Consider the following 26,205-nt stretch of genomic DNA (forward strand, 5'->3'; position numbering starts at 1 on the left):
TTTGTTCTTATTTTCTTCGGCCTTGAGTGGGGAATAAGTTCATTTTCTTTTCCTTTCACTGAAATTGGAAACTATATCTTACAAAAAAGAAAGAAGTATTCTCTGCGCAGCTCTGCGTTGAAAAGAGCCTGTAAAATCCAGCCCTTTCGGTCACAGTGGTAAGTCGGCATTCCCCCATGGGCCGCGCTGCACCCTCCACCCCCTGGCAGGTGCTGAGCTGAGGCGGGCATCAGGTACACTTGCTGACGCACTCCAGCAACTCCATCCGGATGGCAATACGGACGTGCCAGCCCAGCGGGATGAGCCGGATGAAGCGGGAAATGATGGGGGGCCGCAGGAGGTTCTGGACTGTGGAGGTTCGGTCCGAGTTTCCATAGAAAACCTAAAGAGAGGGAGGAAATCCTATCACCATCACAGAAGGGGAGAGAAAAGGAAGACAGATTTCTGTCTGGAGTTGGCCCCAACTCTTAACTATGGAAAATCTCAGTGCCGAAAGGGCAGAGAATTTGCTGATGTCCCCCAAAATCTAACCTTGAATGATTGTCAGCACCTACATGCTCCAGGCATCAACTTAAATGAATTAAAATTAGGTAACAGTTCTTCCTCAGTAACACTAGCTGCTGTTCAAGTGCTCAATACTGTATGCGATTAGTGGCTGCCGTATTGGATACTGCAGATAATAACATTTCCTTCATTGCAGAAAGTTCTACTAGACGGCGCTGATAGAAAATGCTGCTTGATTCTTATCACCAATTTTGTGATTTAATCCTTTGCATTTTGACAAGAATTTTGAAAAGGAGCACGTTATACTTAAGAGAGGAATATTCCCATGTTCCAAAGGTAGCCAAAGTGGAGCTCAAGTGAGAACTTGTGAGCTGGCTCTAAAGTTGTGAGCCAAAGTTTAACTGTGTGTGTCTACATTGATACAAATGGCAAGTACTTTTTAGACTTTTTTTGGAAAAAAAATGTTTTTCAAAAAGATAAAGACATAAAAACTAGAGAGAAGATTCTCGAAGTGGGAGAGCAGTGCCCAAAATAGAAAAAGGGGTTGCTTCCTGTTTTTTGGGATGTACCATAGCAATTACACAGTGGCTGTAACATAAGGTACAATGGATATTTGGCTATATCTTCAGAGAAACTTCTGTGCACTTTTTCCAGAGTTCTAGCGGTCTGCCCAATGACACTGGAACATTTCATTTCCTTCTGGGATTATCTCCTGAAACAAATCTGGCTGCCACATTGACCTCATCCATACACAAATCAAGGAGGACCTCAGCTGCCATGATCTTGCCTTTATTTCTTCCCAGTAGCAACACCCCACATCCCCTTCTCTAAGCTGTTTGCCCTTGAACCTCTTTAAGTCAGGAGCCCAGTGAAGAAGGAGGATGGAACAGGCTCTAGATCTCACAGCTGCTGGAGTGGAGCACTTCTTTGCAAAGAACTCTCAAGGCCTCCAGAAACGCAGCTAGAGCTTGAAAAAGAACTTTCATATCTTTTTGAAAAGCCAACTAATAAGAACAAAAATGAAAGAAAATGTCCAAGTATCAAGATGGTTTTTCCTATTGTGTTCAAACTCGTTGAAATTTCAACCCATGAATGTCTTGCTGTACAAATTGTCATCAAGAGAGTACAGAGCCTTCTGATGTTCAGCTGCACATGTCTACTTAACCTGATGAAATGTCCAGATTAACTGGGGGAAGTCCTCTCAGACAAAAGGGCAGTTAACATTTCCAAACAGCTAGTGAGTTTTTAATTCATTGCAGATAACATTTTATATGTGTGTATATATATATATATATATATATATATATGTATATGTATATGCATATATATGTAAAATATTGATTATATATTTATATGTGTATATATGTGTATGCATGTATGAATATACATATGTGTGTATATATTTATATAAAATATATAAAATCAAAAGCCTACTGTGTTCAGTCTGTGATGAGCAAGAATTGGGTGGGCCTCAGCCCTCAGAGATTAGTAGGATATAAAGTTTTTCAAAGGTTTAAGTGACTGTTTCTTCTCAGCTGGACTTGTTTTAACCATTTATACAGTTTAGTGGCTAACGTGTTGAGATTGTCGGTCTCAATAGTAAGGAGAGGCCATATCTACATAAAGGGACGAGAACCTAGCCACATCAGTAGTAGATCAAGCCAGACCCATGCAGCAAAGTGTTCAAGCTCCAGTGACTTTGGCAGAATCCAAATGGCCAGTCTTGATTATTCAAGCAACTCTGTGCTGATGTGAGGATTCAAAGACTTCTTTTGCACATACGATGGCACTCATTCGCAAACTGTGCTAGACATGAGGGATACAAGAAAAGACCCCTGCCTCGTTGTCAGAGAGCAGATAGTGTTGTGGGGAGGAAGCACGGATGATTCACCATACCGTGGGGTCAGTGTTCTGACAGGGGGTGGTGACAGGAAGACAGGGATGGGTGGGAGGGGTGTCCCAGAGGGGCTGTGTTGAAGTTGGTTTGGGGTAAGCCCGACATACCCGGTTGTTTCCGGTCTGGTCCTTATAGTAAATCCAGTTCAGGCTCTCATCGGTCCTGTACTGCACGCTGTACTTGGTCATCCACTCGTCGATGTCACAGCGCCCCTGGGTGAGGATCCCCGAAATCACCTTGACCTCCTTCAGATCTATCTGCAACCACTGGCTGCTGTCCTGGAACTTGGAGAGCCAGGCGCACCTGCCGCGGACACAGCGAGTCACCAGGAGCCTTTCCCCGTGAGCGCCTCCAAAGAGCTGGGAGGTGCTGTCTTTTGAGGGGATGCCAGCACCTGAAGAGCCCCCACAAAGCTCGGGCAGTCTGAGCTGCAATCTGTTAAGCACCCAGAAGCTTGTCTCCGAGAAGTGTCTGGCCTCTGTGATACTTGTATAGTCTCCCTGCACCTCCACCGCCCAAGGAAAAATTGCCAGATTCAAATAATTTGTCAAAGAAGTGCCTTCAACTGTAGCTGAGATCACCTTTGGGGTGTGGTTGAGCATGTTTTACTTCAAAACATGCGAATCCATGGTAATAGCACCTTCCAGCCCCCTTCCCTTTTCATTAGTCTCTCCTGATGTTCTTTTTCCGTAAGTCTTTTTTTTTTTTCTTTAATTTTGCTCTCTTCATACCTATCTGCGTCTCCTTCAGGTGCTGTCAGCCACGCCATGGTAGGCACCATGTGCAGAACATGGAACCAAGAGGCTCTGCAAGGGCTTTTCACAATTGTAAAGCAAAGCAACCACTGAAGGAACTGATTTATTTTTTAGTTATGTCCTCATAAGTTGTGGAAACCTGTAGTTTCCCTTTGTGGCGTATGCGTGTGTGTGCGCGCCTGTGCGCATTAATAAGCTTCTTGGGGACTTGGCCCTTGGCAGCCTTCTCTTCTAATTCTGGACTTGCTCCTTGGGTGGCTCCTGACTTTTAGGTCCATCTCAGACTTCTTCTAAATTCTAAACCCTGAGGATCAATTGCTAGCTAGACAATTTCTACTGGATGCCATATAGCATCTCAAATAAAACATGTCCCAAAAGAGCTCCTAATTATCCTCACCTCAACCCCTCATTACAGTGTTCATTTCTCTGAATTCTACCCCCTTCCTCTCTGTCACCTCAAACATCTAATCCATCTCTTGGCTCCATCTCCAAATGTTTCTCAAAATCGTTTACTTCTCTCCATTTCACTGCCACCACTGTAGCCCACGTCACCCTCAGTTCTTGCCTGGACAGCTGCCATAGCTTACTTAACTGGTCTCCTTGGATTCCTCTCCCCACCTCACCCCCCACCCGTACCCCACACCAAACAGCTCTTCCCACAAGAGCCAGAAGATTTTACTTAAAACATAAATCTGATTGTGATACTCCCCAACTTTAAATCTTCCTCTGGTAGAGTCTGCTCATTGTCTCCCAATATCCTCTGCCCATTTCCTTTAGTAATAGAACCCCTAAATTTTCTCTGGGCAAGAGGCCACCCAGCTAAGATCACATTTCCCAGTCTCCTCTGTAGCTGGGTGGGGCAGTCGGACCAGATTCTGATCAATGGGATGTAGGTAGAAGTGCCCAGCAGGAATATGTATGTATCCTTAAAGGAAAAGTATATGCACTCTGCTCTTCTTTTCTCCCTCCTGACTAGAATGTGGATGTGATAGTGGAAGCTAGAGCAGCCATCTTGGACCCCAAGGTGGAAACTTCATGTTAGGGTGAGAGAACAAGGTAGAAAGAGTCTGGGCCCCTGATACCATCCAGCTGCCATAACGACCCTAGACTGCCTAATCACCTCCAAGTTGATTAAGTCTCTGTATTTTGGGGCTATTTGTTACAGCAGCACAAACCTGTATTCTAACTAATGCACATTCAGGGTTCTCCCATTATCCCTAAAATAAGGACCACAGTCCTTAACATGACTTATCAGGCCTTGCACCATCTGATTTCTTTCTACTTCTCCAGCCTCATCTCACCTGTGTGCTGACCTCACTGGCCTTCTTTACAGTCCCCATCCATGCACTTGAGAGATCTCCCCAACTCAGGGCCTTTGCACCTGCTGTACCCTGTGCCTCTCTCCCCCTTCCCCCCACCTGGCCAACTGCAACTCTCAGGTCAAAGATCTTTTCCTTAGAAAGCCTTCCCTGGTGCTTCAAGTGGACCAGGTCTTTCGTCTTCTCCTCTGCAGCACTCATCACACTTGGCAGATGGCCAGTTGTGTGACAGTGTGCTTAGAGTACCCCCTCTAAACTGCGTGCTTCTCGAAGGCGAGGAGCTCATTCACCTTGTTCACTGCTGTATCCACTGTCCTTGGCACGTGGAAGGCACTCAGTCAATATTTGTTGAATAAATAAATGCATTCTGTGTCGTTCATTTATTACAGAGACCTACTTTTTCAAATCACATGGAAAAAAAAATCGCCTGAGCCTCCTGCTCTGCTTACCCAAAGCCTTGACTATTGAGTCGGGCCTTGTTGGCGGTCCAGGAGGAATACCAGCCCACGTACTGCTCCAGGTTGGAGCAGGTGATCTGGTCTGGTGTAACCTCTCCTGACTCGAAACCCAGGGGCTTATGATATGGGCATTCTGGGAAAGGAAAAACAATGCACATTAAAACACTCGTATCGCATGGCAAGACTCAACAAACACGACATGATTGAAATGACAAATCCGACCCTCTCGTTTGCGCTTTGTAAGGTGGAGGATGTTTTCCTTGTCAGCGCCGTTCACAATGGGTAGGACTGGGTCTTCATCCTCTTCACTGCTCTTGCGAGAAGAGAGTGAAGATGAAGTAAAGGGATTGCCATAGAGACTCACAACATTCATAAAAGCAGAGGGAAGTAGTTCTATGGCAACCTCGTGGTGGGGGGGGGAGAATTTTGAGAAATACTTCACCTCCTCCACAAACTCAGAGACCTAAAAACCAAGAGGTTCACAGGAAAATATCATACTTAAATGTCATACTCTTTATTTTCCTCATTAACACGGGTTAGCCATCCCACATGATGACATGAAGGCCCCTAATTGTCCTCAGGCAGCGTATGATGCCAATTATAGGAACAAAACAATGGTGAGAGGCAAGAAAGGCAGTTATATATTGAGACTGACTTCCCACTTGTAAATTGCAGTTTTTCACTAGTCTAATGAAAAAAAAGGGTGGGGCGGGAATGAAATGCGTCTAAGTGATTTGAATAAGGAACAGTTGAAAGGAACTGCTTTTTCCAAATAAGAGTAGCCGAAGCTGGTTCTTGTATATTAATTGCTGCTTCTCACGGATTTCCTCTCACTAATTTAGCATTCAGTTACCTGGTCCGAGACTACCAATTGCTAACCCAGTATCCATTCGTCCCTGCTTTTAGACTAAAGAACCCTAATTTTGTTGGATGCAGCAATGTAGCCAGCTAAAAAAACAAAACAAAACAATCTTTCCCAGCCACCTTTGCAGTTAGAAGTGACCACGTGACACAGTTTCTAACTCATGAGATGGAAGAGGATGTCTGCTGGGGATTTCCAATCAGATTTTGCTTACCCCCTCTTTCTTCCTCTTGCCTAGAAGGAAGACCTGATGGTTGGTGCAACAGTAGCCATCCTGCACCCTGGGGGTAAGGCCAAGAGAACTGAAGAGACCTCAGCCCTGATATCTTTAAGCTGCTCCTTACCCCTAGTCTTTTTACTGTGTGAGTCAAAGAAAAATTCCTATTTCAATAAGCCACTATTAGGGGCTCTCTTATTTATAACCAAACCCAGATTCTAGCTGAATTTCTTTAGAAACCAAATGATAAACTTAGGCAAATACATTCTCCTAGTTTCCCAGTTGTGATTGATAAACTTCAAGTAAGGAAGATCAAAATACTTTCTTTCCATGTATAAATTTGAGTTCAGATTGAAAAGCCAAGCGTATTTACTGGGACATCATCACCTTCAACAGCAAAATGAGTGCTGAGGTCTTTCTGGCAGATAATTTTCAAGAGTCAGTAAAACTGAATGCCATCCTGAGGCTCCAGGATGCCTGTGGGGATAGTCATGCCCTGTCCCCACAGGCTGAAGACAGAAGGACAGCTTCAGGCCTCTGGCCAGGGCGGCTTAACTGCCTTTCTGCCCAGTGAACCAAAGAATAGGGCCAACTCCCACCAGTAACTGCAGCTCAGCGGGGCTGGGGGTGAGGGGACAGCATTTGTAGTTTATCAAGTATCCGAAGCTTGCGGGGGGCGCCTATTAAAATAATGTCAAGGGAGAGAGAATAGGAGAGCTTTCTGAGCCACTCCATCACGCCTTGTGTGGCCAAATCATCAGGGGGGCTTGTTAAGAATGCAGTTTCCAGGATTCCACCCCCAGAGTGTCCACATTTTTAACAAGCACACTTTGAAAACCTTGGTCTGCCAGGGAAGGCGTTGGCTGGAGAATTCAGGGGACCTGGTGCCTGTGGCCTTGGGAGCTTCTCCACCTCCTCAACTCCCCTCTGACCTGGAAAAGAAGCTCAGCCATGCCACTGGAAGGAGGGACAAGGCCCCAGCGTCAGAAAGCTGGGTTTCAGGTGGGCCCTCAGTCGCCACTTAAATTCTAACTGTGGATATCTCTAAGGACCCTCCATCCTGAACCTCCCTTTTCTTGCTCCAGGGCCACCAGCTCAGAGGCAAGAAGCAGAGGGGAAAGAAAAGCCATGGCCACCTCTCCCGATTGCTTTATTCTTGGCACTTTGCTCTTTCTCTATTTTCCCCTCACATCTCTTTTGCCATCTCTTCCCAGTTAGCCCATCTAACAGTTAAGAGTTACACTGAAGGGACCTGGCCAGTGGCGATGGTCTTGGAGGCCTGTGAGGGCTTGTCCAGACGTGGATCCTGCCCACACTCGCCAGGGGAGGCGATGATCTCACCATCCCCATGGTTTCAGCCAGTGTCTGAGAGCCGGTGCCCAGCCCCCAGGCCCCAAGCTCCATCCCACTGCCACCTGGGTATTCTCTAAGTGAACAGTTTCATCTGGGTGACCCAAAGATGCTTCACACTCATATGTCCAAAACTAAGCCCTTCAGCGCCCAAGCCCCAAGCCTGCCCCTGTCCAGTGCTCCTGTCTCAGGCATTGGCGCCTCCAGCTACACAGCTGCTAACCCAGAAAACGCAGTGTTTTGGCCCAAGGCACAGAGCAGAGACTCTGTGATGGGTCTCAGCCTGGGTGTCACCTGGAAAGTTATAGAAGTGCTGGTGTTCGGGCCACACCCCCAGAGATTCTGATGTCATTGGTCTGGGGCATGACCTGGGCATGGGGTAAATCTTCAGGTGATGGTAATGGGCAGCCAAGGACAAGAACACCTGCTTACAGCCAATTCGACCTAGGATTGGATCCCACTCTCCCTCCAGTGAACTTAGGCAAGCTGCTCACCCTCTCTGGGTCTCAATTTACTCATCTGTGAAATGGGCACAACAGTAGTCCCTGCCTCCATAAAGTTGATTTGGGATTACATGAAGCAGTGTTTGTAGAGTGTAGAGCCTGTAGTGCCTGACCAAAAATAAGCAGCTAGTACTGGTGTAATAGGGTGAATTTATGAGAGTATATTAATGTCTTGAGTTGTGTATGTTTGTTTTTTATGGTGAAGACTCACCAGGGGAAAAAAATCTAACACCCCTCTACTCCAGTCTGTCTTGCCCCCATCATCCTCCCTACATCACCCTGAGAAGGTCAGCTTCCTATTTCTAAACATTTGGAGTCTCCTTGTATCAGGAAGGAATAAGCTGTTTGCACACGCATGCATGTGATTTGAGAGAGGAGAAGCCTGTTGACAGCCTAGCATCTCTCAGGCTTATGGATTTGGAAGGTCTAGGCCTCAACAGGAATTAGCTGACTGTCCCAGAGGAGGTGGCCAGAGGCTTTGGGCTTTGACCCTTGCTGGGTGGTGGGGGGCTTGTGGTAGGGGCCTGATCTCAGTGGGGAAATGGTTCCTCTGAGGGGGCTGGACCAGGGATGGGGGGCGGGACCCCTGAACTCTTGACACCCTCAGAGACTTGGGAAGGTCCCAGGACTGAGCTTGGTTCAGAGGGAGAAGGGCCACCAACAAGGTGTCTGCCTCCCCCTGGGGGCTGCCGGCCGGGCAGGGAGCTGCCCTCAGCCTGAGCCTGGGCCCTGTGCCAAGTCAGCCCTTGCAGGCCCCTGGGGGGCAGGGGGGTGGTGGGTGGGGAGGTGTAGTCCAAAGGGGAGGGGCAGGATCTTCAACAATCCTCCTGTCTTTAGACTCCACACAGCCCATGATAAAGGGGGACTCAAACCGGAGTTATCTGAAAATTGGAAAAATAGAAAATGTAACATTTCTCCTGCTCTTTGTGCCCTGGAGTGAAGAACACTCCAGTTACACGATTACTATTTTCCCTGTCTCCTCCTTTCCCCTTCACCTGGACACCTCTCCTCATCCTTTGGATCTCTGCCCACTTCCCCAGCTCCCCTGGTCTGTCTAGCTCACCATGCTTTCCTGAGCCGAGCAGAGTGCCTGCGTGTGCTAGGCACTCAATAGATATTGACTGGATGGATGGATGAATGGAGGGATAAACAAACGTCATCACCCCATCTCAGGTGGCCACTGGGGATAAGCAAAGAAAATGGCAGGAACAGGAAGCAGGGAGGTCAGGGAGGAAGTGGGCGTTGACTGGCCCAGAGAACTCCCACTGGCCTAATCAAAAAGAAACTGTCAATTGAGTCTAAACTAGTATCAAGCGACATAAATAATGTTGCTGGAGGAATTAAAGGGATCCTCTTTACACACACAGAATATGTCCTTCCCAAGTTTTCTGCTCAGTGGAGGTTACTGTAAGCTATTAAGCCTGTTTCTACACTCATTTTACTCTTAAGGAAACACCTGCCTCTTCTGAGCGATGATTTGATGAGATCGATAAAGACATAGTCATATGTGCTGTTAATCCAGGCTATGCACACTTAACATACTAGCCTTTCTTATGCAGTAGATGATAATTTCTCGATATGTAGACATATAAAGGCCAGACATGCTTTTAAACAATGTTAACCTAAAGGAACACAAAGAAAGTTCAGGGCCATTCTTGACAAAAGACATGTGAACATTATTATGCACATGTGTTAGACTTGAATCTATATGATGATGTAGTGGAATACAGAATAATATTTATAGAAGAATAGGGTATAAACTTGAATATAATATGGAAATATAAAATCCAGAATATAAGTAAAGTGTTGAGTCATTAGATTTCTTATGCTTTGATACGTTCCCTGCCGTATTTCCCCCTCTCAGAGTGACGAGGTAATCTTGGCTCAACTGTGGAAAAGACAGACCTTTTAATATAATAGTGTTAAGCTGAAGATTAGGAGGCCATAGTGCACCTAGCTGGTCACCTTCTGTTCTGTGGGTAGGGCCCCCTGGCAGTAACAGCCAGTGTGCACCTGCGAGTATCTCCTGGCAGCTCTGAGTGACCCTCCTGTCCTGTGCTTTCTAGGGCCTTCTTCCGTCCTAAGGTGGGCTCTGGTGGAAGCGCTGAATCTCAGGATCCAGAAAGACCAGGCAGCGTTCTTGACGTTCCAATGAAGACCTGAGGCCCTGACAGGCAAGTAAATTCTGGAAGGTTGTGGCTAATCCTGCTGCCCTGAATCATCTCTTTCATGGAAAAACAAACGAACATTAATGAATCAACCATTTAACACTAAGGTTGCATTTTTTTCCTTCCTGGGAATATCTGTGTTGTTAAAACAAAACAAAACAAAAATGTAAACCCCAGTAGGGAGAGGAGAACACTTAAGCTAAAAGAATTTCTGATTTCAGAACTTCAAGTTCATGGCAACTGTGTAGGGGAGAGAGCCTGGGCAGCCCAGGTCATCTTTCACATTCCTCAGACACACAGCCCTCCTCAGCTGCACAGTTGATCAGGTCAATGAAACCAATCCGTATAAATAATCTCTTTTCAATTTCTTCTTAGAAAGAGCTTCCGTGGACTGGAATTCCAGTACGTCTCATGTCTCTAGTGAAGAGAACATTTGTTTCCAGTAAATGGTAAACTCCTCCAGGGTAGAGACAATGGTTCATTTTTGTCTCCCCATCGGCACATAATAGGCACATGATGACAGAGGGTGGAATTGAATTCTAAATGGATTATTAAGGAGGGTGCCTCAGTCTTGACTGGGCAGATCACCCCAGCACAGAATGGCTGCGGGAGCTCACGCCGTGGAGCTCAGTGGGACGTCCCTCCCGTGGGAGAAGCCCGCTGAACTCATCAGCACTTACTGCTTTCCTCGCTACTGCGCCCCACTGTTCCCTTCCAGAAGGCTTAGTTCAGAAACCAATTCCTACCCCTTTAGTAAATAGGAAAACAGGCAGTAAAAGCCTTTGTGGACGCCCCCCTCCCCCACATTTGCTATTTTAATGCAAATTTAATGAAATAATGCAGAGAAGCTCACACGCTACACACAAACCTCTCTCCTGGAGCTATTATTAGGTGATTATGTAAAGTGAATGATGTGCCGCCGCATGGCACCATCATAACCCTGGAAAGGGGGGGCAAGGACAGTTTCAGCAAAAGAGGTTCCGAGCTGTGGTAAATACTGAGCATGGCAAATGTGTGATAGGCCGCCCGAGCCTCTGAAAGTCAGAGTGTGACCTCTTAGAAGGCAGGAAGAAAAGGAGCTGCAGTGTGCCAGGTCCAGGACAAGATGCTTTAATGCCTCATGCATTTTGTTCCTCGTAACAACTCCTTACAGCAGGGTCCGTTTTTATAAATAACGTTTTATTGGGGCACAACCATGCTCATGCATTTCCATTCAGTCTGTGGCTGCCTTCCATTTGAGGTGTTGAGGCCCTATGGCCCACAGAGCCACAAAGATTTACCGCCAGGTCCTTTAGAGGCAAAGTTTGCTGGCCCCCTGCCTTAGAGGAAGTCATTCATATTAGTCAGGAGAGGCTGTTTATGCTGCAGAACGAATTGTCACAGAAATTTCAGAGGCTTAACACAACAAAGGTTGATTTTTCACTCAGGTGGATCATTGTGGGTCAGCAGGAAGTTCCACTCCACTTGACCTCCCCGGCACCCAGACTAAAGGAGAAGCCACTTGCTCAAGCAGGGAGATGGACCTCATTTCAGAAGAGACACGGCTCCCATCAGCTGGAACTGCTCCTGTGAAGCCACCTGACTGGGAAGAGGCTGAGAATGTGGGGAAGCACGTGGTTGTTTGGTGAGCAATAAATATCCGGGCACAGTAGTATTGCCTCCATTTGACAGAAAAAGGCCAAAGTGGGAGTCCCAGAGTTAGAAAACAATGCAGCCAAGATTCCAACTCTGGTATTTCTGGCTCAAAAGCCTGTGCTCTTCTCAAAATTGCTGCCTATCATTAGTTTATTTTCGATAAATTCCATTAGTCTCTTTCATTGAAAGTTAGGTCCCATCTTACCACCTCACCGAGGCCAAGTAGAGATCCAGGAAACTGTTCTGAACAATGACATCAGTGCAGTTTGTTGGAGCAGTGGCCATTGAGATTTGAAGTTCAAAGGCCAACTGGAGAAAACCCAGAGCGTGGCATTCAGGGGGTTTAATTCATCAGGGTTGAAAGAAAGAGGAGAAACAGGGTGTTCCCAAGGATACCCCAAGGATCTGGTGCCCCAAGGAGTGGGGACACTCACCCGGTATGCAGTCTAATGGGGTGGAGCCTGCAGACCACAGGGCATTGGCACCTCCTTGGCAATCGCACTTGCACGCTTTGTGGTACCAGGGATCCTCACCCTCATCCTGCGGGAAGCCAGAGGGGCAGGAGCTTCAGAAAAGTCACAGTCAAAGGCAACTGTGGTCAGCACCACTGGAAAAGCTCACATTCAAAAACCTTGCTCATTCATTCCCTGTTGTCTGTGGCAGCTTTCACACTACAGCAGCACAACTGAATTATAAACCCAGTTTAACCCACACAGTTGCCACTCATCTTTGGGTCTAGATAAACAGATGTTTGCCACCTTGGGTGACCAGCTAAAAATCTCACAGACACACCCACGTAGAGAGCCATGTCCACCCCATTATATTTATCTTCAGGGGCTCGAGGAGCCCCAGTCCGAGGTCAGGCGCCTTACGTCTCCTGGAAGTCCCTTCTGGGGATACAGTTTTAAAAGGGACTGGATTCAAGGTTCCGCCATCTGATTTAAGACCTGGTTTACTTGCATTCACTCATTTAAAAAACCAGTCTTGGAACTTGTCCAGATAAAACGTGCTATTGCCACCACCAGGAAAAAAAAAAAAAAAAAAAACCTTTAAAAATGCATTTAAAAAAAAGTGATAATCCTATACATTGTTTTGGCTAGGAAAATCTTCAAAAATAGTATCCATATGAATTCCAGCCTTCTTAGTATAACATACCTCAGTAGACGATAATCCCAGTGTGGCTGAGCAAAGGACATGAAAGGAAAAATCAAGTTAGAAAAAGAAAGAAAAATTCAACAAATGATTCATTACATGGAAAAGTGAAATGATCACAGTCACATAAAAGTTAACAAAGCCCCTTCTGGAAGAAGTCAAAGTAAGTAAATACATGCCAGGAAAAACATCCACAGATGCTGGGGAAGTAGGGATGTGACACATTCAAGTGATTTAGAATTAGGACACTGTTAAAAAATTTTTTTTTAAATTTTTTTTAGGTTTGTCTGTTATCTACAGGAAATATCAAACTACAATCAAAGTGTAAATACCATATAAATGATGTGGAAAAATTGAAAATGTGTAAAATTTAACCTAAGACTAACATTTAACCTATCTTCATAGAAGTATGAATAAATAGAATGGATGCACAATTTAATAGGAAGGGAGTTTGTCTATATTAGCATAAGCTGATTGTTTACAGCTGCACTGTCCATTGTGGTAGTCACTAGTCCCATGTGGCTATTTGAATTTAAATTCATTAAATTAATAAAATTAAAAATTCAGTTCCTCAGTCACACCAGCCACATTTCAAGTGTTTGCTGGCCACACGTGGCTAGTGGCTCCTGTACTGGACAGCACAGATACAGAACATTTTCATCATTGCGTGAGGTTCCATTAGACAGCGCTGGTTTAACACACCAAGTTCCATTTCCCATTTTCAACAAAACAAATGCCTTTATTTCTTTTCTGATTATAAAAGCAGCACATACCTATTATAAAAATCTCAAACAAAACCTGAGTGAAGACAGTAGATATAAAAGTCCCTCCTTAACCACTTTGCTATCTAAATATTGAATCTGATGCCCACCAAAAGCTTTCAGATTGTTTTAAAGAGTTAAAGGAATGGTCTCATCCTTTTCATTAGAATTATAAAGCTATTTTCTCAAATTGTGTCTTTCCTTAAATAATATGTATCCATTTCACATACCACTTTCGCGTGTCCACTGTGAGCCTGGCCCTGCACCGGGGCCTGGGCCTTCTGAAATGGAAGCCTCGCTCTCTGCCCACAAGGGGCTTGAGGACTCAGGAGAAGATAGACCACTGGACGACACACATGGTGAGTCCTCTGCTGGGTTATGCGTAGGCTGTAAGGGGAGTCAAGGGGGCATATCTTTTCGCCTGGGCGGATTCAGGGCCATCTCTCAGCTGTGGTCAGCAAACTGCTGTCTCTCCTGGTCCCTTGTCCACTGATGATTCGTTCCTAGAGACTCCTTGGTTCACCTGCTATGGGCAGAATTGACCGTCTCAGGTAGCAATGTAGACTAGGGAGCACTGTCTTGGTAAGAGGCCAAGCCCTGTGCTGGCGAAGGAAGTGATCAATGACTTCTTTTTGTTTGTTTATAATTTTTATTGGAGTATAGTTGATTTACAATGTTGTGTTATTTTCAGGCGTACAGCAAAATGAATCTGTTATACATATATCCACTCTTTTTTAGACTATTTTCCCATATAGGCCACTACACAGTATTGAGTAGAGTTCCTTGTGCTATACAGTAGGTCCTTATTAGTTATCTATTTTATATATAATAGTGTGTATGTGTCAATCCCAATCTTCCAATTTATCCCTCCCCGACTCTTACCGCCGCCCCCCCCCGCCATCGACTTCTTACTTTCACATCCAATGGACTCTTCCCAACACTAACCTAACATCTTCATGCTGCAGTGTTGGATGCTATCAGTTCTTCCCATCTTCCTTTAGCTTCCATCACACTACTCACCTGCTTCTCCCACCACTCTAAATAATCCTTCTTAATCTCTCTCAAGAGCTCGGCTTCCTCTACTCCCGCCCCCAGGATCCCGACATGGGCATTGAATGGCTTATTGGATATCTCCCCGTAGATGTCTCTCACTATCTAAAGCTGGACCCAGCCAAGTGCTGGCCAGGTCATGAAGAAACCTGAACTCTCATATGTTGCTGGTGGGGGTATAAGTTGGTCTAACCTATTTTAAAAACTCTTTGGGGGCTTCCCTGGTGGCGCAGTGGTTGAGAGTCCGCCTGCCGATGCAGGGGACACGGGTCCGTGCCCCGGTCCGGGAAGATCCCACATGCCGCGGAGCGGCTGGGCCCGTGAGCCATGGACGCTGAGCCTGCGCGTCCGGAGCCTGTGCTCCGCAACGGGAGAGGCCACAACAGTGAGAGGCCCACGTACCGCAAAAAAACAAACAAACAAACAAAAACTCTTGGTAATTTATACAAAGGCTGGGCATATATGTGCCCTATGACCCAGCAATTCCACTCCTAAGTATTTACCCACTAGAAGTGCATACATATGTTCTCCAACAAAGAAAACCATGTACTAGATTATTTGTAACAACAGTATTTGTAAAAACCCCAAACTGGAAACACTCATACGTCCATCACGAGTAGAATGGATACGAGTGGTAGATTTACACAGTGGAACACTATACTGAAATGAAAATGGATGACCTACAACTCCATGCCACAATATGGCCACGTCTCACAAACAATGCTGAGTGGAAAGTCAGATGATAAAGTGGACATACTACAGGAATCCATTTAAAATGTACACAAGCAGGCAGAAGTCATCTATGCCGCTAGACATTAGTGTCGTCGTCACACCTGGGGTGGGGAGTGGCAAGGAGGAAGCCCAGGGAGGGTGTCTGGGGAGCTGGTAAAGTTCTGTTACTTGATCTGAGTGCTGGTTACTTGGGTGTGTTTAGTGGTAAAGATTCATTGAGCTGTACACTTACTTGTATTCTTCTGGATGTATGTTATACTTCAGGAAAAAAAATTTTAAACACTGAACTCATTACATCCTTCCTCAGATTGTTCTCCTTTCTCTATTTCTTAGCCTACTGATGGCTCCACCATCCACCTACTACCCCATCCAGAAACCTGGGACTCCTCCTAGTCACTTCTTTTTCCTAAACCCCCACATCCAGTGTCTACCGGGAGCCATCTTTCCTCTCCACCCCCACTACCACTTCCTCTCTCCTCTGGATATTCTCCTTGCTAAAGAGAGACCTTGCCTCATCCATCCTCCATACTGCCAATGCCTGACTGTGTCACTTTCCTGCTCCAGACCCTTTGTTGGGTCCCCATTACCATGGCCCCAGTTTCATCTCTGACATTTATTAGTTGTATGACTGCATCTCTCTATTTCCTCCTCTCTAAAATGGGTATAATAATAATGTGTCCTTCAAGGGGTTGCCGTGATGTATCTCCTGGCTACCTCTCCAAATTTATTTTTTGCACTCTCTATTACTTATAATTCATCAAATGTGCCAGGCTGTTTCATGCCTGTATGCCTTTGTGCATATGATTTGTTGGCCACAAATGCCTTCCCCTCCCAACTTTTCTGCCTACTTATCCCCTTCCCTATGAAGAGGGCTTTTTCTGTCCCTCACGTAAAACTCACCACTTGCTCTGGCCTTTGTATCCTATTTCTTTCTTATCCACAGGTTTATCTAAGCACCCGTGCAATTAGAGAAACTATAATGACTGGTCCCAAAGCATTCATTCATTAATTTTCTTTGAGCAACTGCTATATTCCAGGCCTAGCTTTAGGTGCTGGGGAAATAGCAGTAAACAAAACAGAAAAAACACCTGCCCTCCTAGAACTTAAGAGTCTAATGTGGGGGGGTGAGGGGGTAGTGAATGTATGAATAAAATATATAATATGTAAAATAATGATGACTGCTATGGAGAAAAATAAAGCAGGGAGGTGGAGGGACAGGGAGTGGTACTTTGGGGCTTAGGGAAGGTTTCACTGAGAAGGTGATATTGGAGCAAAGACCTGAAGGAAGTGACATACCTGTGGGCAGAGGCTTCTGGGCAGAGGCAATAGCATGTAAAGACCCCGAGGTAGGCCGGTGCTTGGCACGTCGTCTAGGGGAGAGACGATGGTGGCTTGGCCCTGGGGTGGTGGCAGTGGAAGTGATGAGAAGTGGCTGGATTCTGACTGTCTTTGGAAGGTAGTGCCAGCAGGATTTGCTGACAGATGACGTGGGTATGAAATAAAGAGAGGTTCAAGGCCTGAGTGCCTGGGAGGATAGAGCTACCATTTACTAGGGGAGAAGATTCCAGGGGAAGCAGGGATTTAGGGGGGATGGGGTAGAGATGTTCCGTTTGAGAGACCTACGGGACACCCAAGTGTTGAGGTTGAGTGGGCAGCTGGCTAGAAGCTACTAGAGCTCAGGGGAAAGGCCAGTTAATGGGTACATGAACCCATAGTGTCAGTCCCACAGCTGCTCCCCAAGAACTGCAAAGTAGATGAGCAATTGGCATCTAGAGGGTTTAAGGGCTGTTAGTGCAGAAGGCACTCGGCTCCGCCCCGTCTTCCAGAGAAGCTGGGATGGCAGAAAAGCAGAAAGGCTTTGTCAGCTGTGCGAAGACTCTCTCTTTTGGGGGGACCAGAGGTGAGGTGTGTGGGTCACTGACAGAGCGGCCTTACTAACCAGATCAAATTGGCCCAGAGGACGTGCCCTGGCACTGAAGAAGGTCTATGCAGCTGCAACTGAGCAAACCCAGAGTTCACATGAGGCCCCTCTAATGGCCACGGCGCTCAGGGCCTTCGCATTAGCTGGGTCCGTGGGTGGGCCCCCAGAGGGGCTCCAAATTGTGCAGAAACAAAGCAGAAGGCAAAAAGGAAAGGGCGGGGAGGTTTCTACCTGTGGAGAGGAAGAGACCCAAGAGGGAGACCTGGTTTCAGAACCACCGCCTGTGCTCAATCAGATTTCTGGCATTGTTTCCCCTCCGGGGCTCCTCTCCCCAGAAAGCGTTTGTCTGTAGGCAGCCTGGGGTTGTGAGGCACCAGATCTTATGGAAATGAGCAGAGAGAGAAGGAACAACAAGGCTTTTACAGGAAAAGTTGTCACCAAGGGAGCAGCAACGTGGCTGCTGTCGTCCCTGAAATGATTTAATCACCCCAAAGCTGGCGAACAAAAGCAAAAATCGTGTTGACGACAACGTCTTATGATACCAGAAAATAACACTGTTGGGATGAGCAAAAGAAAACAGGCCAGTCTTTAAAGGAAAAAGGACAAGATTTCGATTACATGGTTGTCTATTTTTCTCCTCACTCAGATCATCTTCGCGATTCCTCCAGGTTACAGTTTTCCACCAGAGGGTCTGCGATGTCTGCCACTCACCAGCCTTAGATTTATGCAATAGGGGACGATTCTGCCCTTTTGCTCAAAGGGCTACTCCATAGGGAAATGCTTGTTACCACAGCCAGAAAATTCAAGCATGCCTATTTCTCGAAATGTACCTTGCAAGCCCAGAAAGCAAAGTGTGCATTAGACACGCTTAGGGAAGACTATTTCAGTCTGTTTGCTTGGCTGTCACTAAATACGGAGTTTTCCTTTCCATGGAAACAGGTGAAGCCGAGGAGAAAAGCATAAAATTATGAATGATAGAAACTGTCTATAACTACCTTCCAATCTATCTGAGAAACAAGAATAAGACACAGGAGAAAAACAGCAGGCTGCAATAATGTCCCTCTGGCAAAGAAGAAAGAAGGAAATTGCTTCTGGTGTGAAAGTGTTACTCTTTTAGGTGACAGGCATATTCATGGGTAAATCTGTTATGTGTACATGCTTCAACGCAGGTGAATGTCAAAAATATATGCTAGGGACTTCGCTGGTGGCGCATGCCAATGAAGGGGACACGGGTTTGAGCCCTGGTCTGGGAAGATCCCACATGCCGCGGAGCAGCTAAGCCCGTGCGCCACAAGTAATGAGCCTGCGCTCTAGAGCCTGTGCTCCGCAACAAGAGAAGCCACCACAATGAGAAGTCTGCGCACCACAACAAAGAGTCGTTCCTGCTCGCCACAACCAGAGAAAGCCTGTGCACAGCAATGAAGACCCGACGCAGCCAAAAAAATAAAATAAAATAAGCTCATTTAAAAAAATATATGCTAAGTGAAAGAGAAAAGACCATATGTTGTATGATTCTGTTTAAATGAAATGTCCAGAAAAGGCAAATCTATAAGAGACAAAGTAGATCAGTGGTTGCCAGTGGCTGGGGGGAGGGGGAAGTGGGGAGTGAGTACTTAATGTCTACTGGTTTCTTTGGGGGATGATGAAAATGTTCTAAAGTTACATTGTGTGCTCCACAAATCTGTAAATACACTAAAAACCATTGAATTACACACTTTAAATGGGTGAATTTAGTGGTATGTAAATTACATCTCAATAAAGCTACTTTGAAAAAAAATCTGCTATCCCTGATGCTTGACACACCTGCAAGGAAGGACACACACCTGTAAGATGAGGCTTCGTGATTTTTTTTTTTTTGGCTTGTTTTTATATAATAGCCATGACCAAGCAGTGGAACAATATACTTCAGTAAGGTGGGTGTTTTAAAAATCATCATCGGTATGTAATCCAAAATGTACAATGCAAGATAAATAGAAGCCTGCCTCAGTTAAGAGACAGAGGTAGTGCTTTACGATGATGATTTGTGTATTCCCAATGACCCTTCATCCAACGCATAAGTGGAGTCAATCCATTTACCTTATTTCGCTGTAGTAAGGATCCACTGCTGCCGTGGAACAGAAACAGCAAAGAGTAAATTAGACAAAGAACCTTTGTCTTCAGGTTCCCAGTTGTGCAGCATACATCTTTCCCCTGTGCATTGGCCTTATTTCTCTATCTGGATTGTAAACTGATTAAGTGCAGCAATTGTATTCTGCTTTTTTTCTCTGCCTCCTGGCATATCCCTCTAGCTCAGGGTAGAGCACACCTAGGTTGCCAAGCCAAGTTTTGGTGTGCCTGCTTTCCTTTGATGCCAGTGAGGGTGGAGGGCCTGGGTTAGGTGGGTAAGAGAATTTAAGTGTTTCAAGCCTACCTGCTGGACCACATTCCATTCCACCAGCACAGATGGGATTCTCTGTTCTTCGTGGAAATTTCTGGAGCTCCCCAGCCATGCACAAAGATTGATAAGCTATAAACAGGAAAGAGTGCTGTGCCCTGTGCCTCCTGACAGTGTGTCTTTTATTACAGTTATCCCCTGACTGCGTGGGTATAATTGAAAAGTGGCCTGATAACCTTTTCTAGGGCTTATTCCCATTTAGGGGTCACGGAACAAAGATTTTAGAGTTGGCACAGAGAAAACAAGAATCTGCCAGGTGTATCAAGTTCTTACACAACATTTGGCCTATCATAGCAGGAACTCAGAAATGGATTCTTGAACTGACATCAATGGATTCTTGAATGAATCAACGGATGAATGAATCTCAATGCCAATCACAAATAAGAGGAGTCTGAGGGTGAGCCCTGTGGATGTCTGAGAACCAAGGGTATTGGGATCTAAGCCTTGAAAGGTTCTGTTTAGATTTTCTTGCTGAGGAAGAGGCACGGAGTAAAGGGAAAACAACAACCCCCCCCTCCAAAGCATCTTAGAGTAGTAAGAGTTTCTGGGATGAGTTGCTGACTCTTAATCGCAAGGGGGAAATAACCCAGACAATTGGTCTAAATGAGCCCTACTTAGAAGTATGTCTTGGGGGTTTGCAAAATAACCTTGGGGTTATATTTTTACAGGTCTTTCCAAATATTGAGAAATGTGACTAACAAAAGTTTTGAGTGGGGTAATCATGAAAGTGAGTATTCTACCAATAAAATATAATGAGAGAGTAGAGAAGAGAATGATTTAAACCAGGGATTCTGACTCTGTGTGAGTTTTGTCATGTCTGTCTACCAGGTCATTGGCAGAGCGGAGAGGTCTCCTTCCTGCCCTCCTTATTTATTTCCTGTAACGCACGTAAATACACAGGGACCACAAAGAACCAATATCTAATGTCTGGAATGAACCTAAAAAGGAATTCTGAGTTGATGGGTCCTTAAGAGTTGAGAGAGGCATGAAAGAGCATGATTTCAAAGATTGACAGAGAACTTAAAAGTTGAATTGGATGACATTTTAGAGGTTTGCCTTTAATTTCTCCTTAATTAAGCATTTCACTCCCGCCAGGGCTATATTTTGAAATTTTAAAATGATTGAGTATATTGAGTCTTTGGGGATTCCTGACTCTCAGTTGGATTATGCTTTCTATTAGTGTCCAGTGGTATTCGGTGTGCTATGTTAATCCATATTTAAACTAGGGTGACCTTACATCCTGATTTGCCTGGGACAGTCCTGGTTCACACCTGTTGTCCCAGCAAAATTATTAATAGCATCCTCCACCACTCTCAGTAGTGTCCTGGTTTGGAAGATTAAATTCTATAGTCACTCTACCTTTGACTCCCCAAAACTTTCAAGAATACACCACACTTTCTTATTAATTGTTGCAATTTATAGCTATTTCATATGATTTTTGAGACCCTTCCTTCTTTCTGTCCCATTTTAAGCATCCTTTGAACTTCAGAAGGCTCCTCACAGAATCAGAAAGCCAGTGGTGAGACAGAGAGGACTGCATCACACAAAGACAACTGTTGTTCATTAATAACACATTAATTAATTAGCATGCTTCGCTAATTAATAATATTTTAATTATTCTGGTTGCATTTCTATTAATCAGCTGTATGATTAAGTCAGTTGTATTATTAGGTATTTAATGAGTGCTAATGGTTTGATAGCACATACCTTCAGAGCCAAAAAGAAGTAAAAGCAAGAAGCCTTCTATCTTGCGTGGCATTCTCCCCTTGTCCTTGGCTGCTGCTCTTCCTTATCAAAGTGGAGAGCTTTCCTAGGAACAGCAGCTTAGCTTGAGCACTGGCCTCATTAAGCATCTTATTTCATTTACTTCTTAGGGCTTTGGCCAAGCCCCGCTAAGTTAACCCACATAGTTACCTGCCTCAATAAGAAGTCTCAGAGGAGAAGCTAATGTCAACTGAGGTCAGTTTAGCAAAGGACGGTATTGGCTTTATTCTATGTTTAAATGTAAGGGAAGCCGTGGAGGAAAATAGAAACTAGAATCAGAAGACCCAGGTCTTAATCCTTCCTCTGCCATTGTCTTCTAGGGGGTGACCTTGAGCAATTTCCTGCCAAACAAACACTAACATTCTTGAATTCTATGAAAATGACATGGATTCCCCCTCTCAGAAAGCAAGTTGGCATCATGTTTACACCTATTCACTCAGGAAAATACTAAATTGGGAGGGGGGGGTCAGTTACACGCAAAGAGTTACATTTCTGTGTTATTTATAATAAGACAAAATTGGAAACAATCTACATAGGGGATTCAGGACAGCAGGCAGGGTTAAGAGCACAGATTCCCAAGCCAGACTGGATGCAAATCCCGGCTCAACCAGTTGTTATGTAGCCTTGGGAAAGTCACTTAAGGTCTCTGTGCCTCAGTTTTCTCATCTGTATGATGGTGATAATAATGCCTATTTCATAGAGTTAGTTTGAGGCTTAAATGGGATGATATACATAAAAAATACTTAGAATAGTGTTTAACATAATTAGCTATTATTATTACTATACAGCCAATAAGAATAAAGTTCATGGGGTGGGGAGGGGAGTTGTTTAATGGATACAGAGCTTCAGTTTTCCAAGATAAGAAAGTTCTGGAGATCTTTTTCACAACAGTGTGACTTTACTTAGCATTTTGGAACTATACACTTAAAAACGGTTAAGAAGGTTTTAAAAAAAAAGTTAATGAAGTGATTGTAATAAAAAGGACAATCATGTGTTATACTCCTGAGTTAGAAAAGGATACAAATTTACCCACTGTATGAACAAAACTATGTGGAAAAACTCAAAGAAAAATACTGAGTTTCCCCTTCCCTTTTTTTTTTTCATATACATATATATTGCAAAATGATTACCACAATAAGGTTAGTTAACACATCCATTATCTCACAGAGTAACCATTTTTTGTGTGTCTAGTGAGAAAATTTAAGATCCACTCTCTTAGCAAATTTCAAGTATACAATATTGTTAACTGTAATCACCATGCTGTACATTAATCCGCTTCCCTCTTTAGTTCTTGGCCACCACTTTAGTTCTTGACCTTTTTCACCTCAATCCCCCAGGGTCCCAGAGACCTTTACTTCACCCCTGTTGTCAAAGATGAAAAAGGTCAATATTGAAAAGACAATAATAACCCCTCAAAGCGAAGCTGTAATGAACTAATACAGAGGAACAAAAAGGAGCTAAAGTTTACTCATTCAAATCAGCATTTTGGGCGTGTCCACAGGCCTGACGCTTATTCTATACTATGTATGGATTCTTCATTAAACAGACGAAGATCTCTTTAACAAACCCTACTGCAGTACTAGAAAGAAAACTATTTTTTTCTCTGCTCTGTATTTTAGAGTTTAATGAAAAAATTAAACCTTTAATAATAATAAACCTTTAATAATTTAACTGCAGTCAAAGCATCGCTGTACTGCCATATTTTAGTTGGAGGCTTTGGAGGGCCGGCCTGCCTTGGTTTGTAAGGAAGGGGCCGTGCTGGGTGATCCTGGTTTTCACGAGCGCCGATTTCCCGAGGTCGCCCCGGAGCACCGAAGGAGAGGTCGCGGTAGGACCCTGGCGGGGCGGGGTCGCCCTCGGGACTACAACACGGCCAGGCCCCCACTTATGCTGTTTCCTAGGTCGGGTGAGGGCGGCGGGGATGGGAGGAGTGGCTATCTGTCATTACGCTTCTGCGATAAAAACATTCCAAAAAGTAGACAAATAAAGATTTAAAAAAAAAAATTAATGGGAGAAAGAAAAGCACTTCTCTTTTTTAAAGAGTGAAAAATCTGCTGTGTAAGCTTGGTTCCACTGGGGCTCGAACCCAGGACCTTCTGCGTGTAAAGCAGACGTGATAACCACTACACTATGGAACCCCCTCACAAACCTCTTTTATCATTACTTTATTCATAGTATCACATGAGAACCGGCTCCTCGGCTGAAACCCCGCCCATCCGCCGTAACTCCACCCCCGCCGTGGCCCCGCGCCGCCAAGCGAGATTTGGTGTTCGCGGGCAAGTGGCGGGCTCCGGCTCCAGCTCCGGCGTCTGGGCCGCTCGTCCTCCGTCCCCGCCGGACTCGTCGCCCCTGCGACCGCGGGGAGGCCGGGGCGAGGGGTTACCCTCCTGGCCAGAGCGCCGCCCCACTAGTCACCCTTCCCCAAACTTTCCCGCAGCCCGGGCGTCGGCGAGGTCGGCCCGGTGGGCGGAAGGGGACAGTGCCCGGGGCGCGGCCCCTTTTGGCAGCTCCCCTCTGCCTGTGAGGGACCCGCACTTCCCCACTTTCCCCACAGGCACACTGAGCCGCTTCCGGCAGCATTGGAAGCCTTGAGTCCGGAGCAGGGCGCACAGGAGCACCACAAGGAGCCGAAGATTCAGGCAGCGCGGGGCTGTGGGGGGAGGGCTGGGGGCTCATTTTTATATTGGCCTTTATTTTGCCAGGGTTGGAAAAGGCAGCTGGTCAGTCTGCCTCTTCCCCGAGGATACAGGCTCTTAATGCTCCCCTGACCTTTTCCACAACATTCTCCCCCTTCCGAAGCCCCAGAGGGGCTAAACATTACAGGGCTTTTGTTTGATCTTATTTGTCTCGGGTAGGGGAGGGGTGAGGAGGCCGGTATAAACAGGCCGTCTCTGGCTGGCGCGGGGAGGGGCAAGCAGGACCGGCCACAAGACTTGAGGGGCCCAATGCAAAATGAAAATATCAGGTTCCTTGATCATAAGTTATTGACAATTCCACAACCATGACAGCAGAGCATTAAACGCAGCGCGGGCCCGTGAGAGTGCAGCCCATGAGCCTGCCCCTGTGCTTCCAGGACTGTGGTCCCGATAAGGTGCTGGGACCCTCCATTACGAAGGGCCCCTGTATGGTATCGTTTCTTGGTTTCCATTGTCGGTGCCGTTTGCCCTCCCCAGTGCTTCTGGATGGATCTTCGTCACCATCCTGGGATTGCTCGCCATCCTCAAGCTTGAAAACTCACTTGAAACCATTTGGGTGGGGGGGGGGCGGCTCTTTCATTGGTGAGTTGGAGTGGCTGAAGGCTGCGACTGTCCTTTTCCTAGGCGTCTGACTTTGAGGCTGGCAGAATGATGGAGAAGTGATACTGATTGTATGAAAGCAGCCCCTTCAGCCAACTCCTGTCTTCCTGGGAAGGCCCCTGGGAGAAACAGGTGGGTGGAAGGTGCACTGATCTGGGGGTGGTGGTCTGGATTCTAGCGCTGCCTTGGCTACTCACTAGCTGTGTACTCTTGAACATCAGTTCACTTTCCAAGCCTCTGTATCCCCCTTTGTGAAATGCATGGGCTGGACTAGACACCCCCTTTCCCCTCTGGGTCTAAATGTTATCTCTACTTTCCAGGTTGGGAAAATGGAGGCACTTACCTGCCATGTAAATTTTTCCACAGAAATAGTTAGAGGCAGGCTGGCTTAGGTTCTTTAGCACCAGGTTTCCTATATCCTAGTTAGCTCCCTGTAATGTTCATCATGGACCCCTTCCAGAATGCCTTTTTGTTGATACGTTTCGAGAGGCCTCTTGAGCACTTGACGCTTAGGTTGTGAGCCATGAGATGACCATGAGTGGACAGCCACTAGCCAGAGGATGAATTCATGAAAACTCCCATGTTTCCTGCTAGTCAGTGAGCCATAATGACTCCCATGATGCCCAGTAATCAGTATATTTAACCCATTGCCAAACCCTTGTCAGTTCAAAACAAGGCTGTCAAGAATTGGGCCTAAAATTACACTCACTGGTCGTGTTTTGGTTTGTCTCTAGGGAATACTTTGCCCTTCCTCGAGCTTTCTATCTGCCCTTGCTATAAGGGTGGGTTCGCCACGTGCAAGCTTTGGCCAGGTTCCCACACAAAGAAAAGAGGCTGGTACACCTCTGATGCACGCAACACAGGATTCTGCCTTTAGCAAAAAGGAGGGAGACTTTTGTTCCACTCCTCTGCTGCCTTCAAGGTGTATTCACAATCTCTGTTGCTAGTAAAGTGCAATATGGTTTACAAAGCACTTTCACATACATTCCTATGAGGTAGCCATGGTAAGTATTACTATCTCCATTTTTCAGCTGAAGAAGTTGAAGCCGAAGAGTTCGAATGCCTTGCCGAGACCATTCTGCTGGTGAGTGGCAGGGCTGGGTTCATGCTCAGTTTTCTGATATCTAAGTGATTTGGGGAGGCCTGTGTTCATAGAGGCTACATGTTGTTCCCATAAGAGTGCCGTTGGTCTCCTGTAATATTTTGTATGCATGCAAGTGAGGAAGTGGATACCTTTCTTGTCTTTTGTAATTTTTAAATGAAATCCCTAAAAGCCAGAACTAAGAGCCTGTCGTAAACCGCTGTTGATGACTTTCACCTTGATACCACCAGCGTCATGGCTAGTGCTGCAGCTGGCCACAGTTTCCCCTGGCACTTTAGTCTGTTCAGTCAGGTTTGTGAGGCCTGTCACCCCCGGGTCTGCCCAT

At 45.7% G+C, this 26,205-nt stretch overlaps 2 protein-coding genes across 2 annotated transcripts in view; one reads left to right on the plus strand and one right to left on the minus strand.

Annotated features, from left to right (window-relative positions):
• Positions 1–229: 229 nt before the first annotated feature.
• On the minus strand, positions 230–21,477 carry RS1 (retinoschisin 1; the record flags this gene model as incomplete). Its single annotated transcript, XM_082608926.1, has 6 exons — positions 230–382; positions 2,509–2,704; positions 4,925–5,066; positions 12,103–12,208; positions 12,824–12,849; positions 21,426–21,477. 6 exons carry the CDS (start codon positions 21,475–21,477, stop codon positions 230–232), a joined length of 675 nt encoding a protein of 224 aa, XP_082465052.1.
• A 3,334-nt stretch (positions 21,478–24,811) lies between these two features.
• The window catches only part of PPEF1 (protein phosphatase with EF-hand domain 1), a 116,281-nt gene continuing 114,887 nt past the window's right edge, over positions 24,812–26,205 (plus strand). The window contains exons 1-2 of the mRNA XM_082608923.1: positions 24,812–24,910; positions 25,810–25,862. The gene's annotated coding sequence lies outside the window, so the exon portion shown is untranslated. The remainder of the gene's footprint in view (positions 24,911–25,809; positions 25,863–26,205) is intronic.

The sequence above is a fragment of the Mesoplodon mirus genome (assembly GCF_964341445.2).
Source record: "Mesoplodon mirus genome assembly, chromosome: X".
NCBI lineage: Eukaryota > Metazoa > Chordata > Mammalia > Artiodactyla > Ziphiidae > Mesoplodon > Mesoplodon mirus.